This window comes from Paroedura picta, chromosome 5 (genome assembly GCF_049243985.1).
Source record: "Paroedura picta isolate Pp20150507F chromosome 5, Ppicta_v3.0, whole genome shotgun sequence".
Lineage (NCBI taxonomy): Eukaryota > Metazoa > Chordata > Lepidosauria > Squamata > Gekkonidae > Paroedura > Paroedura picta.
Window position 1 is genome coordinate 31255036 of NC_135373.1, and position 19496 is coordinate 31274531.

At 45.2% G+C, this 19496-nt stretch overlaps 1 protein-coding gene across 1 annotated transcript; it reads right to left on the minus strand.

Annotated features, from left to right (window-relative positions):
• Window positions 1-494: 494 nt before the first annotated feature.
• LOC143837364 (kallikrein-7-like) lies at window positions 495-18012 on the minus strand. The gene is made up of 5 exons (XM_077337087.1): window positions 17881-18012; window positions 9624-9819; window positions 4302-4552; window positions 1699-1835; window positions 495-681 (listed from the first exon to the last, which is right to left on the minus strand). The coding sequence occupies exons 1-5, from the start codon at window positions 17921-17923 to the stop codon at window positions 532-534; spliced, it is 777 nt and encodes a 258-aa protein (XP_077193202.1). The 5' UTR covers window positions 17924-18012; the 3' UTR covers window positions 495-531.
• Between the last annotated feature and the right edge of the window lie 1484 nt (window positions 18013-19496).

Below are 19496 nucleotides of genomic sequence, written 5' to 3' on the forward strand. Positions count from 1 at the left end.
TAGCCTGATCTCAGCTTTTAGCATTAAAAAGGGGAATCCAGCATTTCTGATCTTAGGCACTTCAGTCTAATCCCTTCCCTGGATAGCTCAGGCTAACCTGATCTCGTCAGATCTCAGAAGCTAAACAAGGTGTGCCCTGGTCAGTACATGGATGGGAGACCCCCTCCCCCAAGGAAGTCCGGGGTTGCTGTGCAAAGGGAGGCAGTGGCAAACCCCCTTTGTCTGTCTTTTGCCTTGAAAAACCTACAGGGCCACCAGAGGTCAGCTGCAGCCTGACAGCAAAAAATAAAAGCTGTCGCCTCGGTTGCGATCATGGCTTTGGACTAATGTACCTGGAAACAATCTTCATTAGCTTCAAGCCTTTTCGTTTGAGTTCTGCCACTGCCAAGCAAGCATATTCCACTGGGATCACTGGGGAGGGGTATGCTCTGATTGCTAAATGTGAGAAAACTGGGGGGGGGGGGCAGAGAATGAACTATAAATCGAGGCCAGACTACAATTGCTCCAAAAATTTATTGGGGACAAACACTGTCAGTCAATCATGTTCTTTATGATCCAACTCTTGAATTTGCAGATTTCAGTGTAGATGCCAGGTTTATTCCTAGCTGCGCAGTGCCCGTCTCCCCATGACACCAAGCCATGAAGGACCCCATTGCAGACCATGGCACCCCCAGAATCACCCTGTAAGACACAACAGTGCAAAGCGGTCAGAAGGTGGCTTGGGAAAATGGCCCTAGAGCAACACGGAACTCGATTCAGATGGTAGCACCAAGAATGGGTCTGAGCTCAGGATGGACTGAAGGAAATACCGCTTTATACAGAGAGTGATTGAAAGGTGGAATTCATGGCCAGAGGATGTTGTGATGCCCACGGGAATAAGCAGCATTAAAAGGGGGATGAGATAGATTTGTGGTGGAGAAGTCTTTCAATGGCTACTAGCCAGTGGCTAAAGGGTACCACCACATTCAGAGGCACTAAGCTGCTGAGTCAGGGGAAGGCCTTGGTCTCTGTGCCATCTTGTTGGTCCTCCAGAAGAACTTGTTGGCTGCTCCGTGATACAGGATGCTGGAATAGATGAATCACTGGTCTGATACATCAGGGCTCTTACATTTTTATGAGTTCTTGATCAGTATTTTGGAGGGTTCAGGCACTTGGCTGCTTCCTTGTTTCATTTTTTGAAATTTTTAGTTCAGGGGATTTGTATATAGCCACTCAAAACACCGCTAGTGGTATCTCACAAGTATAAACAAGGGGTATTAATAGCGAAAATTCACACATGTTAAAAACAAGTTATGGCATTAAAAACAGAAAAGACCCATCAGCCAACGGAGATCTTAAGTCCTTGGGCCAGAAAGAGAGTGTGAAATAGCTAAAAAAGATTTTTTTTAAGCCCAGGGAGAACTATATGGTTTGGCTGGCCCAGGTGAGCCTTGAAGGAAAGGGTATCCCAAAGGCAAGGTGCCACCACTGAAAATGCCCTGCCTCTTGGCACTACCCATCTCAATTTGATGATGGAGACAAAACTTACGCACTATTTGCCATGGAAAGCACATTTTTTTAAATGGATGGGAATCTCCAGTTTGGAAAGACTCTTTTTAGTGCCCAATGACCTCTGATCTTTCCAAGCAAAGGGATCACCTGAAATAGGACCTGGATCAGAAACGGTCCTGGGATGGGACCCTTCCTTTGCCGGCTTACCTTGCAGGCATCTCTCCCTCCTTCGATGGCTCCTGCACAAATCTGACTCTTTATGAAGCTGGGCCCGTAGACATGCCGACATACTTTTTTGGGCAGAACCGTCACTTCGACACACTGCAAGTTTCTAGCGGAGTTTACTGCAAGATGAAGCTTTGGGTGAGTCAGTTGATGGGGCGTGTTGTGGCTTATCTAAGTGGGCCTTTCCTCATCACAGACTCTAGATATTATTCCTCCGTCCGCCAAATGGAAATAAAAAGAAAATTGATGAAGCTGCTTGAGTCAATCATTTGTTGTACCAGCTTGAATCATTTATTAGCTCACCCAGTGTACTAATACATTGAAGTAATAGTGGTGGTGGTGGTGGTAGTAGTAGTAGTAGTAGTAGTAGTAGTAGTAGTAGTAGTAGTAGTAATAGAGCCAGTATGGTAGAGGGGTTTGAAGGAGGGGGAGAGACAATAGCTCAGTAGCTCAGTGGTAGAGCATCTGCTTGGCATGCAGAAAGTCCCAGTTTCAATCCCTGGCATCTCCAGTTAATGAAGAAGAGTTGGTTCTTATATGCCGCTTTTCTCTACCCAGAGGAGTCTCAAAGCAACTTACAATCACCTTCCCTTTCCTCTCCTCACAAGAGACACCCTGTGGGGTGGGTGAGGCTGAGAGAGCCCTGATATTACTGCTCGGTCAGAACAGCTTTATCAGTGCTGTGGGGAGCCCAAGGTCACCCTGCTGGCTGCATGTGGGGGAGCGTGGAATCAAACTAGGCTCACCAGATTAGAAGCCGCCACTCCTAACAACTACACCAAGCTGACTCTTGGTGAAAGGATTCAGCCTTTCTTAACTTGTTTACTGTTGAGAAACCCTTGAAACATTCTTCAAGCTTTGAGAAACCCCAGAAGTGGCACAATAATGCAGAATATGGTTGGGAAGCATAGCTGAGGACACACCCCTTTCCACCTCCTCCAGGGGGCAGGTTACCATCATCATATATGGCCCTATTCCCTGATAAATTTAACAAATTAAAAGAAATATATTAAAAATAAACTCCCACCCGTTCTGGGAAACTCTTCCAGGGACCTGGCTGAGAAACCCTGGATGAGGTAGGTGTGAAAAACCTCTATCTGAGAGCCTGGAGAGCTACTTCTAGTATGAGTAGACAATACTCCCTTTGAGGGACCAGTGGTTCACTAAGGCAGCTTTTTAGGTAGGTGTGTGTGTGGGGGGGGGGGAATATTGTAAGTTGGCTGGGGGTCCTCACTGGGGAGGAAGGCAAGGGATATATTATCGAACTAAACATGGCCCTTTTTCTTTGTGATGGCTCTCTTAGATCTCAAACTGACGTGTTCCCTGGCCTAGCACTTGGAATTCCTTTTCACAGGCAATGTTAGGGGCTGTGTGAGCTATGAGCCACTAAGCTAGGACCATTCCTAAGAGGTTCTGATATGCAGAAGAAAAAGAAGAGTGGGTTCTTATACCCCGCTTTTCTCCACTTGAAGTAGTCTCCCAGTGGCTTACAGTCACCTTCCCCTCCCCACAACAGGCACCTTCTGAGGAAGGTGGAGCTGGAGAGCCTTGAGAGAAGTTGGCCCAAGGTCACCCAGCAAGGTTCACATGGAGGAGTGGGGAATCAGGTCCAGTTCTCCAGATTAGAGTCCGTTGCTATTATTTAATCCTATCTTATTGTATTTTAATGGGGTTTTACGGGGGTTTTATGATGGACTTATGTACCCCGCCATGAACTGGTTCCAGGAGTAAAGTAAAGGTAAAGGTATCCCCTGTGCAAGCACCGGGTCATATCTGACCCTTGGGCTGATGCCCTCTAGTGTTTTCATGGCAGACTCAATATGAGGTGGTTTGCCAGTGCCTTCCCCAGTTTACCCCCCAGCAAGCTGGGTACTCATTTTACCGACCTCGGAAGTATGGAAGGCTGAGTCAACCTTGAGCCGGCTGCTGGGATTGAACTCCCAGCCTCATGGGCAGAGCTTCAGACTGCATGTCTGCTGCCTTAACACTCTGCGCCACAAGAGGCTCATGGTTCCAGGAGTGGTGGGAAATAAATAATAATAACAACAACAACACACTGTTGCTTCCCAGTTACCCTTCCAGACGACACTCAAACCAAGGAGAGGTGAGCAAGTGAAGGCAGAGAGCTACAACCCAGGAGACCTAAAGTGGGTTTCTTTTGGCATCAAAAAAAGGAAATTAGCATTTTTGAGCCTCTGCAGTTACTTCAGACTTTGCCCTGACCTGGTTAAGCCTGAGCTCTTCCCATCAGATGCTAAACAGGGTGGGCCCAAGTTAGTATTCGGATGGGAGACACCCCCCCCCCAAAAAAAATTAACTTCAGGGTTGCTATGTAGAGGCAGGCAATGACAAACCATTGAATGTCTCTTGCCTTGAAACCCCCACAGGATCACCATAGGTCAGCTGTGACATGGCAAAAAAAAAGGGGGGAAAGACTTGGTCTTCTCAGCTATGTTGGGGTTTGGATATCAGTTGCCGAAGTGGAGAAGGAGGAGTTTGCTTTGTGGCCTCCATTTCTTTGTTCCTACTTCATGTCCCTAGATGGGAACTTGGAACCTCTGGACTTACTAGAGGTAACCGCTTACCTTCAGGAAAAGTTGTAGTGCCCCAGCCTGAGACCACACATTTTGTCCAGACAGGCACACACTGTCGCGCCATCTGAATGGGCTTGACTCTACCCCCCAGGATGGCGGGGGGGTCCAGGCGCAGAAGCATGATGTCATTGCTCAGGTACACGGGGTCGTAAGCAGCATGGCGGATGGCCTCGATGGCTTGGGTAATCTGGGCCCCTCCTTTCTTCCACAGACTGTGAGCGCCAAGAAAAACCGTGATAGATCTAGGAGGCAAAATTCAGACCTGTTCAAAGGTTAAACTTGATAACTTGCAAAAACTTCAGGTAAGGGAATCACATTTTGAATGTTCTTGTGGACCGGTTGGCAGTAGGGATGCCAGCCTCCAGGTGGGACCTGGGGAACCCCTGGAATTACAGTTTATCTCCAGACTAAAGAGATCAGTTCCCCTGGAGAAAATGGCTGCTTGGGAGGGTGGACTCCATGGCATTGTACCCCACTGAGGTTCCAGTCCTCCCCAAGTTCCATCCCCAAATTTCCATGAGCTTCCCAGTCTGACAACCTGCTCCCCTATCCCCTGCTGGTGGCAAAGAAGGGCGTGGCAAACCTATCTTGCTGTGGTTTCTCGCTCATCCAAATCCAAGTTTAGATTTAGGGGATTTAATTTTGCTGCCTGCACCCTGATTGGGCCGGATTTGAGTCCGGACACTGTCTGGGGGTACGGACATGCTCCACCTCCAGGGAGTTTCACAAATATTATAGAGCACTATGGATAAGGATAAAGATTTTCTTTGCATTTAACATGAGCATGTCTTTTGGGGTCTCCTGTGACTAACTGAAAAAGAGATTCAAAGCAGACCGAATTACCTGGGATGTCTGTCAAGCCGTAGAGCCAAACATAGATGTGATGCAGCGCTTCAGTGTTATACTTTATAATGCAGAGCCACAGATATCAATAAACAAACAAAGTTTGTTAAAGTGCTTCAGTGCATTTGCCTACATTGATTTGTCTTCACATTGCTCCTTGTCTACATTGATTCCCTATACGGGACCATCGTCAACTGTTAAGTGAGCGTTTGTTCTGTATGTCCACTATTCTTTGCTTTGCATGGGACTTTATTTTAGTAGACTTGATTATGATGGTGTTCATGTTTCCGGTTATCTATTATACCTCTGAGTACTGCGCCTGTGTTTGTACTCCCAAAACTGTTTTTTGTTGCTGTTATCTATCCAGAGAGGTCCCTCTGAAATGTGTGCAACCTCCAGGTGAGGCCTGGAGACACCAAGCTATTACAACTGATCGTCAAACTACAGAGATAAAGTCAGCTTAGGAGGGTGGACTATGACATGGTTCTCCATTGAGTTCCTTCCCCAGGCTCCGCTCCCAAATATCCAGGAATTTAGCAACCCTGGCTAATCTGCCATGGCAGCCTTGGTAAGAGTTTGTTTGTTTGTTTGTTTATTCAATTTCTAGACCGCCACTTGCCGTAGCCTCGTGGCGGTTTACACATAAAATTCTAAAACAATAAAATCCCAATAAAATCCCCATTAAAATAACAATCAGAATGTCGACCATAATCTCTCGTAACCCCTCCTTGTTCAGGGTGGGGCACTCGATCTAATCTAATGTCATGAGAGCCGGGGCCGAGATGAATTTGGGAACCAGTTGGAAAACCCCTCCCCCGGCCTCAACAGGGGCAGGCGGAAGAGCTCTGTCTTGCAGGCCCTGCGGAAAGCTGGTAACTCTGGCAGGGCCCTTAGCTCTTCTGGGAACTCATTCCACCAGGTTGAGGCCAGGACCGAAAAGGCCCTGGCCCTGGTCGAGGCCAGGCATACGTCCTGGGGGCCTGGGACAACCAGTAAATTCATACCCCGCAGGTAGGCATGACCCAGGCCATGCATGGCCTTAAAGGTTAATACCAATACCTTGAACCTGACCCAACTCTGGGTTCAGAAATACCTGGAGATTTGTGGGTGGAGCCTAGTGGAGTGAGAGTTAGGTAGGAGAGGAAACCCAGTAGAGTATAATGCCATGCAGTCTGTTTTCCAAAGCAGCTCTTTTCTCCAGGAGAAAGGGTGATGGGAAGGATTTCAATAAATAATAAGCCATTTATTTAGTCTGGAGATCAGTTGTAAATCTGGGGGTTCTCCAGTCCCTGCCTAGAGGTTGGCAACTTTAGCCACAGGAGATGCTCGTGTCTCTAGAGCAGGGGTAGTCAAACTGCGGCCCTCCAGATGTCCATGGACTACAATTCCCAGGAGCGAAAGCTGGCAGGGGCTCCTGGGAATTGTAGTCCATGGACATCTGGAGGGCCGCAGTTTGACTACCCCTGCTCTAGAGGGTGACCTATGCAAGGTGGTTGCAACTTGCAAGCCCACTTTCTCCTTCTCTGCCCAACAGGAAGGTTCGCCAGCCCCGAGTTGGGAAATTTCTGGGGATTTTGGATATATGGATGGAACCTGAAGAGGGTGGAGTTTTTTTGGGGGGGAGGGGCATTATGCAGACAGACGGCCTTCCAAAGCAACCATTTTCTCCTGGGGAACTGATCTCTGTCCCCTTGAGCCCAGCTGGAATTTCAGCAGATTTCCAGGCACCACCGGAAGACTGCAAGCCAAAAGGAAGAAAATTTAATAAAGTTGTGTCCAAAGGGAATTTTTCTTTTTACAAAGGTCTGTTCAATTGTATAACTTGCACAATAATCACTTAGTTTATGTACCTAGGTTTCGTTTTCGGACAGACTCCATTTTCAGTGGTGCTCCTGTATTGTAAAGACAGTACATGTGTGTCAAAATCTCAAAATGTTACAAAATGACAAGAAAACCATACCTTTCCAACTGGATTAATGCTATAATAGTATCTCCTGTGGTAATGAAAACCTACAAATATAATAACAGCAACCATCCCAGTTTTAAATGGACTGTATTTATATGTTGGAACAAAACTTAAAGCTTTGCTTAATGCTCTAGTTTCCAAAGCAGGGAGTGCTGGCAGGGGCTCATGGGAATTGTAGTCCATGGACATCTGGAGGACCACAGGTTGACTACCCCTGCTCTATTAGATACATTAAACACTACCTCGCCCTGTTGACTCTCCACCTCCTTGGAAAATCCTGCTGATATCGATCGGGATGTCTTGCTTGTCTGCTAGGTCTTAGATAAGTACATTGAGCTCACCCATTGAGCTCAAAGAATCCATATCTTTGGGCCCCCTCCCCTTGGGAAGGCACGCCACTACACTGGTACCATCATTGGCGTGCCCAGTTGTTGTACTCCCTCACCGCCCCAGCTGGCAGTCATTTTGTTATAAGGCGGGCTTTTAGCTTACTTTTTTACTGCCATGTTGTATGTTTCTGTAAAATTGTATGGGATTATTTTAATGGGGTTTTAATTGGAGCTTTGTTGTATCTGGGCCATGGTGTAACCCACCATGACCCGGCTTGCTGAGAGTGGCAGGTGACCAATGGAATAAATTAATAAAATAAATACTCTTGTATATAAAATAAATAAATACTCTTGAGCCTCTTGTGGTGCAGGGTGGTAAGGCAGCAGACATGCAGTCTGAAGCTCTGCCCATGAGGCTGGGAGTTCAATCCCAGCAGCCGGCTCAAGGTTGACTCAGCCTTCCATCCTTCCGAGGTCGGTAAAACGAGTACCCAGCTTGCTGGGGGGTAAACGGTAATGACTGGCAAACTGGCACTGGCAAACCACCCCATATTGAGTCTGCCATGAAAACACTAGAGGGCGTCACCCCAAGGGTCAGACATGACCCAGTGCTTGCACAGGGGATACCTTTACCTTTACCTAAATAAATACTAAAAGTATTTGGATCCTACGTCATTGATTTAGACTTGAATTGTGGGTTTTGGGATTTCAACCATGGGTAAACGTAGTCTTGTGCATCCATATTAAACTTCCTATTCTTACATTATTTAAGTGACTCTGTAATTGTTTTTATATCTGTATCTGTATCATTAATCTTTTTGTCAAAGAAGTCCTGGGACACTTTATTCAGTAATGCCCCTTTAATTTCATCTATTTCCCCCTCGATTCTCTTAATTTCACTTGATGATTGTTCAATGATTAATAACAACAGATCAATAGAACATTTGGAAGGAATGGCTGCCCAACAGCCTTTAAATTTATCATGATCCGTAAATAAAGTAGGGTACTCATGATACAAAAAAATGAAATGGATGAGAGATTTACCAAAGGGCAATTGCAATTGTGGGAACTGCATTGCATGGAAATGGATGTTGGAAATTAGGGATTATAAACATACGGGTTAAGATTAATGAGTTCATAATGCATACAACAAAAAACGTAATATATGCTATATTGTGCCCATGTAATCTTTTATATGTGGGAAAACATGAGTTCTCGAACATAAATCCCGCATCAAGAATGGCATCAGGCAAGCACGGTTGGTGATTCCCTGGTTGGATCATAATCATTAAAAAGATGAACTGACTTTCTTTGGATTGGAAAAATTAAAGCCTCACTCTTTCCAAGGAATGGATTTACAGCAGTATCTTCTTCAACATGAATGCTTTTAAATTTTTCCTATGAACACCACCAGCCCCGGGAGTTTGAATACATCCTGGGATCTCTCTTGTTATTTTTGACATTTGCCAACTTGGATTAATTACCTGCACCTGCTCGTTAGTGACCTTAGTGCTTGGAGGGTTTAAGTGACAGCATTTTAGTATGTTTTTGGGAGCCTTCATTAGAATAGTGAGGTGGCTGTGCCGGAAAATTTGAGCTTGTTGCCAGTGTGATATGATACGGTGAGTCTTTTCTTTTAAAAATCCTTTTGAATTTTTTGAGCATTTTTTGCCTAGGTGATATGATATAATTTGGTGGATTATTATTATTTTTATATTTGTAGGTTTTGATTGCCACAGGAGATACTATTACAGCATTACTCAAACTGGAAAGGTATGGATTTGCTTATAATTTTGTGACATTTTGAGAATTTGACACGTATGTCTTGTTGTTAAAATACAGGCGCACCACTGAAAAAGGACTTTGTCTGAATACATGGTATGAAATCTAGGTGCCCGTTTGGTGCATAACCTATGTGATTATCGTGCAAGATATACAAGTGAATAGACCTTTGTACAAAAAAAAATTATTTGGACACAACTTTATTAAATTTTATATATTGAATAGCCGCATCCGATCCTCCTTTTGGTTTGCACCTTCTTCGGATCGACGTCTTCAGCACCACCTGGAGACTGGCAACCATATCTACAGTGGGAGCAGGCTGCAAAGTTATTTGTCTCGTAATCCTGAATCCAGCCTTTTCTTCAATTCCCTGCTTGACTGATCCTAGATTACCTTTGGAGTCCTTCTCCATTCCTCCCCACAGGCCCAGAGGCTTGCCATGCGTGGCAGTGTCCAGCAGTTACCACCCAATACTTATCGATCAAGACCCCTCCGCAGTAGTTCTGAAAGCTGTCGTAGAGGAAGACTTGCCAAGGTTGAGAGTGAGGACGACACTCAGCTCCCCCAATGATGCGCTTCTGAGCTGACACTGCGAGACAAACAATAGCCGTTATTACATGTAGCAGGAAGGGAAAGCTTCAGTGTTTGGTATCCTTGCTATGTCACTCTTATTCAGGATGCAAGGGAAACTCCCTAGATAAGGAGCAAACATACAAAGATCTCAGGATTTACTCAATTCTCCACATGCAGGGATACTAATCTTCTGAATCTCAATGCCAGAAGGCAACCTCAGGAGAAGGTCTCAGCCTCTATACCCTCTTGTTGGTCCTCCAGAGGAACTGGTTGGCCACCGTGGAAGGCAGGATGCTGGACTAGATGTATCATGGGTGTGATCCAGCAGAGCTCTTCTTATGTTCCTATGCCTTTCACGATTCTTGTAAGAGGAAATTAACCTGGGACCTTCTGCATTCAGACCATCTTTTCTTCTCCTGTCGAGACCCTTCTTCTGCAGTTGGGTTTTGGGAACATACATGGAGCTGCCTTGGTCCATCAGGGTCAGTATGGTCTCACTCTGATTGGCAGCAGCTTTAAAGGGTCTCAAATGGGGTTCCTCCCCATCAAGTGCTAGTTGATCTTTTGAACTGGGGATGCTTGGGGATTGAGACTCGATATTCTGCATGCAAAGCAAATGCTGCGCCATTGAGTCAAAGCAAACAGCTGTTTATCAACCAGCCAATGGTCTGTATCCTACCCACTCTACTAAACAAAGTATGAAGTCTTCCTCCAGTTTAAGGAGCCTTCCACCAATTTAAATTGTTTATTTGTCAACTGAAGTACTGCTAACATTAGAGGAAGACTCCATGCTGGTGGAACTTCTTCCAGTTTATGGGTAAAGTGCTTTCAAGTCTCAGGCAACTTATGGTGAACCCATGGGGTTTTCAAGGCTAACAGAAGTGGTTTGCCATTGCCTTTCTCTGCATAACAACCCTAGAATTCATGGTGGACTCCTCTCCAACCACTAAGTAGGGCTGACCCTCCTTGTACATAATTCTGTCTCATATAGTTTCAGAATATTCTGAAACATACATTTTCTTATCTGCATGGAATCTTTCTAGTATTATGGTCATTCTTTGGACACTAGGGTGCTACTGACATAACTGTTCTAACCCATGGCAACCTTATATATTCAACTCACAATGGCCGTGCCCCTTAAAAGCTGAGTGGGATACTTTCATGTAGCATGGATCATGTTTTTAAAGAAATCAGTAAGGGCAGACTGAAATAAAATGGGATACAATTGTGTGGATATATTTTGAAATGCAGTAGTTTCTGGGAAAAAGGTCTATCTGTTCCATTCAAATCCTTCCTTTCTTCTTGGAAACCAGGGCAACCCCGATAGCTCTCTCATCCTCCATTTTGTCCTCAAAACAGGTAGATTATGAAATATTTCTTTTTATAATGCACTTTTTTTCTACCTTAAAGAGTGTTGGGATCAATGTTGAGGACTCTTCAGAGGAGGAAGGGGCCAGCATATTTAGACCAGTGGAAGCAGAAGTTGACAGACATGAGGATGTAGAGATACCAAGACTTACAACCCAGAGTTTGTACAGAGTCAGTCAAATTTTATTACAGCAATTGCCAGCCATCATAAAATACTATTAAGTAGTAGAATAAAAATTAATGGTTCATGGTAAATAGAACAGATAAACCAAGTGATAAAAACTGTACTGCAGCTTTACAGTTGCCTGATATTAATTAAAATTGCACAGTACTTTGCAACCTGGAAGGGTGGGGGTGTTTAATATGAAACTTTTTAATCCAATTATCTTTATCCTCAACATTCATATCTCTAATCAGAGGCTCAATAGTCTTGGCACAAGGTTCCTTATAAAAAGGGCATCTGAAAAAAAAATGGTTAATTTGTACAGAGTCACTTCCACACACCCCCCCCCAAGGTCTGATCCAGAACATGGAGGCCAACTGCCTGTTTCCCATCTTCCAGAATCACCTACACCATTAGAGAGGCAGAGTCAGAGACTTCGAACAGAGCTGCAGCTAAAAGAAGTGCTTGCCTCATGGCTAGATGTCAGCTACCTGCTAAGAGCAATGAGTCATTGCAGGAATAAGTCTGAACAGCTGGTATTTAACTATAAAACCTCTCAAGGGCTGCTGTGGGGTGTGTGGATGTAATGTAAGCCATAAACTGATACAGTCTGGCCCGAAGACTATGATATCTTGGTCTAGACTACTGTGCCTGACTGATTTCTGGACTCTTGAATCTTCAATTGGAATGACTTTGTGTAATTTCCCTTTGCTTTTGTTTACTTGGGAGACCACTGAAGGATGTTGGTCAGCTGTTACGAAGATTCTCTCAAAGCAGCTAACCATCACCTTTGCTTCTCCTACCCACAAAAGACGTCTTGTGAGGTATGCGGGCTGAGAGAACTCTGAAAGAACTGTGACTGGCCCAAGGTCACTGAGCCAGGTTTCATAACAAGCAAGAGTGGTTATCCAGGTTAGAGTCCATTGCTCTTAACCACTACACCATGCTGAAAAAGTTATTAGCTCCTGGTAATCCAGTGAGGTCTACCACTAAGCTTCTGGCACATTATACCAGTCTTGCAGCATTTCTACTGGGTTCCAGTTGCTTAAAGAGGAAAGGATAGTTTTGATCTATAAAGTTTGTAATGGCTTGGTCCCAAGGGACCTTTTTCACTCATTTCCCCTTACAGTGTCTCAGGGGAAATGAAAATACTATGTCAGTTATACCATGGTGTGTGTAAAGTGATGTCAAGCTGCAGTTGACTTATAACCCTATTCAGATTCCAAGATATGAGGAGACCGGGCTATACCATGGACTTATGGCCATCCCAGCAAGGGGCCACCCCAGCAAGAGTAGCCAGCTTGGTGTAGTGGTTAGGAGTGCAGACTTCTAATCGGGGGAGCTGGGTTTGATTCCCTGCTCCCCCACATGCAGCCAGCTGGGTGACCTTGGGCTCGCCACAGCACTGATAAAGCTGTTCTGACTGAGCAGGAATACCAGGGCTCTCTCAGTCTCACCTCCCTCACAGGGTGTCTGTTGTGGGGAGAGGAAAGGGACGGCGACTGTAAGCCGCTTTGAGACTCCTTCGGGTAGGGAAAAGTGGCATATAAGAACGAACAAAAGTGGCATATAAGAACCGAGAAGCAGAGGTGGTTTTTTGTTGTCTTCCCCTGTGGTCTCCCTTCCCACTACGAGCCCTGCTTAACTTCTGAGATAGACCCTAAAAGATGCACTACATGGATAGACTGATTGCCTTATCATCTGAACATGGAACCCTCAATCCTGCTCCAGATGAGTACATTGGCCTGTGCTTGTTCAGTGCTACAGTTTTTGTTCTGTGTGATCACATCCCACACTGTTCCGGTAACGTTTGAACACTTTGAGACCATGTGGGAAGAGGTTATAGGATGCATTTCAAAAGAAACAGGAACAGTGTGAACAGGCAGAAACAACCATCTAACTTTAATGTTATGGAAGACCAAACAACAGTCTCTTGGCAGACATAAATACTTGGCAGCCGTGAAGTGGGGTGGGAGGGATTGATGCTGGTTTCTGCCATAAACCCTCACAGACATAGCTATGAATCCTGGACATACAAACCTGCTTCAAGCTACATTAGTGGCAAGAATCCCTGCCAACCCTAATTGTATACGATGACCCCAGAGAGAAAATAAATTCAGCTGAATAAAACCTTCCACTTAAATTTTTGAAGGACAAAAATCCACATTGTTATCGGCTCTGAAACAGCATCACCCCATGTTTCTTTCCTATTTATGTATGTATTTCATTTATGCCATAGCAGGGACCCAAAGTGGTTTATACATCTTTCTCCTGTCTCCCATTTTATCCTCACAATAGGCTGAGCAAGAGTGTGACTCTTTTGAATATCGGGTTCAAAAGCCACAGAGGCTGTCTAGTTGTCTTTGGGCCAGTCACACTCTCCCAGCCTCATTGTGAGGGTAAAATGGAGGAGAGGAGAATGATGGAAGCTACATTGGGTACCCATTGGGGACAAAGGTGGGGTATAAATGAATTAAATAAGTAAAGCACTTTTCAGATCTCCACCCACAGTTGAAGCTCACACGTGAAAAACAGAAGAGCGCAGTGTTAAAGATGCTTGTGTAGGGTTTCCGTGGTGGTCCCACCATCCAGTCTGGACATTGGGGGTAGGGTTACCAACTCTGGCTTTGGACATTCTTGGAGACGGGGGGGGGGGGGGGGAAGAGCACAGTGCTTGAGAAAAAAATAATTTGGGGGAGGAAGCTCAGTGGGAGTGTGGTGAAGCCTGGAAAAAGTGGTGGATTCTAACAGGGAGAACTGGGTTTGATCCCCTACTCCTTCACATGCAGGCAGGTGGGTCACCTTGGACTAGTCAGTTCTCTTAGAGCTCTCTCAGCTCCACCTACCACATAGGGTGTTGTCTGTTATAGGGAGAGGGAGAGAAAGGTGTTTATGAGCTGCTTTGGGCCTCCTTAGGGTATGAAAATCAGGGTATTAAAAAAAAAAGCTCTTTTATCTTTAGATAGAATCCCTCCCTTCAAAGGTGTCATTTCTTCCAAGGGAAGTGATCAGTGTTGTCTGGAGACAGTTGTAATACTGGGAGATCTCCAGGCACAACCTGGAGGTTGGTGACTGTACTAACTGGGTTCCTGACTTGATTGACAGGAAGGTGAACCCATGAAGCGGCCTCATGCTGATTCAGAACCTTGGCCTGTCAAGTTCAGCGTCCTCTACTCAGACTGGCCGTGTCTCTCCAGGGCAGCCTTTCTCAACCTTTTACTGTCGAGAAACCCCTGAAACAGTTCTTCATGCTTCAAGATACCCCGGAAGTGATGTCAGCAGGCCACACCTCCCTGCCACGCCCCCAGCAGTAACGTGCCATCAGAAGTGACATCATCCAGACACTTCAAATGGATATGACAACACGCTCAATTCCCCTCCCCACCAATGCCAGAAAAAGCCCGCACGCTTACTCTACTGGGCTGGGGACAGGGCTGGGGCATTATTTAAAATAAATAAAAAATGTATTAAAATTTAATTAACTCCCACCCATTTGAGAAACCCCTCCAGGGCTGTCAAGAAACCCCAGGGTTTCAGGAAAACCCTGCTGAGAAACCCTGCTCCAGGGACTCAGGCAGAATTCCTTTGCTTTATCTACTGCCTGTTAAACTGATGATGCCAACAATTGAATCCAGGACCTGAATGCCAAATGGATGCTCTGCCATGGAAACATAGCCCCATTCCTGCAACTGCATCTTCACCCCGTGTTGGTACTTTTGCCTTGAGGGTGGTCACAACAGGGATTGCTAGACTAAAGGTAAAGGTATCTCCTGTGCAAGCACCGAGTCATATCTGACCCTTGGGGTGACGCCCTCTAGCGTTTTCATGGCAGACTCAATATGGGGTGGTTTGCCAGTGCCTTCCCCAGTCATTACTGTTTTACCCCCCCAGCAAGCAGCTGGGTCCTCATTTTACCGACCTCGGAAGGATGGAAGGCTGAGTCAACCTTGAGCCGGCTGCAGGGATCAAACTCCCAGCCTCATGGGCAGAGCTTCAGACTGCATGTCTGCTGCCTTACCACTCTGCGCCACAAGCCCAAGCTAAAAGACTTTGCCAATACTTGGGCTGAGGCCAGGAGGGAGTTAAAAGGTTCAGCAACAGGCAACGGACATCCTATCTCGTCAAAACGCCTTCTATGAGAACGAGGAGCCACAAGCTGCCTGAAGGCTGATTCACACGCTGTGCTGTGCTTTCCCTCTAGGTACAGTGTGGTCTGCGTGAGGTCATTGGGCCAGGTGTGCAGAGGCTTCCAGCAGCTGTCAGGCCTGTGCCTAAAATTAGAACTCCAGTTTCCTACCATTCCTTTGTGTTCAGTCATCAAGACGTTCATTTTAAGCTGCTCCAGTTCCCTTGTAAAGCTATACTAATTTTGGGCTAGGCTTTTAGAATCCAGTATCATGTCTTGAGAAGGCAAGACTCACTGGAAAAGACAATAAAGCAAGGGAAAGTTGAAGGCTGCAGGAAAAGAGTGAGATGGATCAACTCAGTCAAGGGGGCCCTGGCCTCCAGTTTGCAAGGCTGGAATGAGACTGTCAACGCTAGGAGGTGTTGAAGGTCACTCATTCATAGGGTTGGCAGAAGTTGAAAGTGAATTGGCAGCACATAACATAGAGTTTTATGGTGGTTACTTTACTTTGGGGGGGGGGGCGTTGTGTCACCCATCCAAGTGTCCAGGCAGGCAAATACCTGGAGATCTGGGGAATGGAGCCTGGGGAGGGTGGGATTTGGGGAAGGGAGGGACCTCAGCAGAGTGTCTAGAGTTGCAAGCTCTGGGTTGGGAAATACCTGCAGACTCTGGGGCATATAGGTAAATTCTGTGCAATGCCTGCTGGGTTATGACAGTCCTATGTGGAAGCAAACAAATGAAGCTCTTCCAATGTAGTGACCTACCTCTCTCTGTCTTACTTGATCAAACAGGATTATTATTATTATTATTATTATTATTATTATTATTATTATTATTATTAATGTAAACTTTTGCATTGATATGTTATTCTTCAATCTGTACTGTATTATTGTATTATCCATGAGGCTGGATAATATTATGCTGCATTTAATAAATTCAATTCAATTTAACAGACTATTATATCTATACTCGCTCCGTTTTCTTCTAGGGGTTTACAGAAGCAAGGGCCATGCAGCAGTCATGGAATAGAATCGTAGAGTTGGAAGGGGCTTCCAGGGTCACTTGGTCCAACCTCCTGCACAATGCAGGGGCTCACAAATACCTGCGCACCCAGAGTGACCCTAATTTCATGCCCAGGTGATCCCCCCCACCCAAAATCTCCAGAATTCAGCTTGGCCTGGAGGAAATTCGCTTACCATCCCACAGTGGTGATCAGCAATTCTCTGGGTATGCAAGGAAGAGCCACAAGAGACAAGCACTGGCACATCCCTTCCTGCCCACCCACTCACAATCTGCCTAAGTTCATAACATCAGAATTTCTGTCAGATGACTATCCAGCCTCTGCTTAAAAACCTCTAAAGAAGGGGAACCCACCACTTCCCAAGGAAGCCTGTCCCACTGAAGAACACTCTGTCAGGAACTTCTTCTGGATGTTTAGCCAAAAATTATTTTGAATTAATTTCAACCCATTGGTTCTGGGATATATAGTTAGAATTCCTCATTGCTTGGCTCAAAGAGTCTGCACACTTACATAACTCCCCCAATCCTGTGCAGTAATCCAAGCTTCATAAATCAATCTTAGTTCCAAACACAGTGCTTCCCTAAGCAGATATAACCCCTTCTGTTTTCCATGGGCTTTGGTGTTTAGAGAACTGCGACTCAGTTTAGGATGGTGCTGATTAACTAGATTTTTAATTTCCCTGGTCCTTTTTCCTCTCCCTGTCTAAGAATTGAGAACTGAGCTGAGGCTCTCACAATTTCTATTTTATAATGTTATTATTATGATCTTGTTAAGTTATTATTGTTATAATATTATTACTGTTACCTGTTAAAGGTAAAGGTATCCCCTGTGCAAGCACCAGGTCATGTCTGACCCTTGGGGTGATGCCCTCTAGCGTTGTCATGGCAGACTCAATACGGGGTGGTTTGCCAGCGCCTTCCCCAGTCATTACCATTTACCCCCCAGGAAGCTGGATACTCATTTTACCGACCTCGGAAGGATGGAAGGCTGAGTCAACCTTGAGCCGGCTGCTGGGATCAAACTCCCAGCCTCATGGGCAGAGCTTTCAGACGGCATGTCTGCTGCCTTACCACTCTGCGCCACAAATGGCTTTTACTGTTACCTGTTACCATAGGTTAATTGTATCCTTTCCTGTTTTCTGTAAACCACCCTGAGCCCTCGGCGAGGCTGGTATATAAATATAATAATTAATTAAATAAATAAATAAGAAATGACCTCTTGCTTGTCTCACACATCTTACCCGTTCATAAAGATCTGTGGCTGATCTTTAGATGCCGTTCTAGGAAACCAGCCACTTTTTAAAAAGCGGGCATCAAGATTGTGTGCTCGACTCATAAAGCATGACTAGTAAAGCTCCCTGCCCACCCATCCACTTGCACCTGCGTAAACAGCCCTTTACCTGCGGATCCCAGAAGAATGGCTGCGACCACAAGCCACTTCATCGTAGGGAACTGAACAGAACCAGCAACGCACACTTCTACACCCACTGCTATCGGGGTAAATAATTGACAGAAGAATTAATTCATCCTGTTCAGCCGTTCATCTTGCCTTTCGAATTTCCTGAAAATGTTCAACCCTCCAACACGTCATAGAGAAAAATAAGGCTCCGTGGGAGAAGATCAGGAACATGCAAGTTACACGGCCCGGTAACTTTGCTAGTTTCAAGCAGAATTCAACTAGCAGCTCTCCCTAGATCTTAAAAAAGGAAGATGGAAATTGTTCAAACCCCATCTCACAATTCGCTCATATTCAGAACGTATACTCCTTCCTTCAAATTAAAGTCCACAACTGCCGCAGAAACTTCTTGGGTTACCTTGGGTCAATCTCCCTCTCTCCGCCTGGCCTTCTTTGTCAGGGTTGTTGTGAAGATGAAATAGATGGTGTTTTGGCTTGCCTTTCCTGAGAAATGTCAGGCACAAATGTCTAAATAAATTATCTACTGGTGATTATTGAGTCCACCGAACAATATTAACATGGTCAGAGGTACATTCTGGTGGTGGAAAGGCAACTCTGCTAGCTTTAGATCAAGCCGGGTAGCTGTGTTAGTCTGTCTGTAGGAACGAGACTTCAGTAAAGATTAACATTTGTGACAGGGTATGAGCTTTTGAGAGTTACTGTTGACTTCTTTAGATACAGCTAGAATGGGAGTCCATCTGTCCTTATAACAGGAGAGTGAAGTGATTTTCAGATGCCAAAGGACAATAGCAGGTGAATGATGGCAGCTGACATGAGTAAATTAGATGTGATACGCAGAGGGTTAGTAGGTATTGAAAACTCCATGTTGGTAATGAGACAGGAAACCTAGGTCTCAGTTCAGATTGTTATGGATCATGCAGTGTCAAATTTACAAGACCACAACAAAGACAGCTAAGCAGCAAGAGGATTTATTTAGGATACATGTTTGCAAGCATGGCGAGAAAGCTAACTGGTGCATTCTCTGAAGTCTGCATCAGTGCAGCTCATTTTTAAGACCTTGATACGTCATCATGAGGTATCCTGACGCTCACTCCCTCACTGTCCCTTTGACCAATCAGGTCGACGATGAAGGGCATACAATCTGACCTATCACTGATGGCTATATTATTACAATTTTCTCTCTCTTTGTGTCAAAGAGTACATTCCTTTATATGGAGAGATGCTACATTCAGGAGCTATCTGCTTTTGACAAATTCAAGGTTACTTTGAGAGACAAAGAAATAACTATACACATAGTGCCACAGCAGCCAACAATGAACTCAAGATACATTCTGCCTGACCTAAAAATAAACCATAGACAGACTGTGGCTAAAGTGTGTGTATGACTCAATTGTGTTCCACAAATCTATATAATCTATATCAAGATGGTGAACCCCAAGAGTGCTCAAAGAACTTTCTGGAGAGCTTACAGAACCCTTGTCCATCATCTTTAGGACCTCTTGGAGGACTGGAGAGGCACCAGAAGACTGGAGGAGAGAGAACGTTATCCCAACCTTCCAACAAAGAGAGATAACCCAAGAAATTACAGGCCAGTGAGTC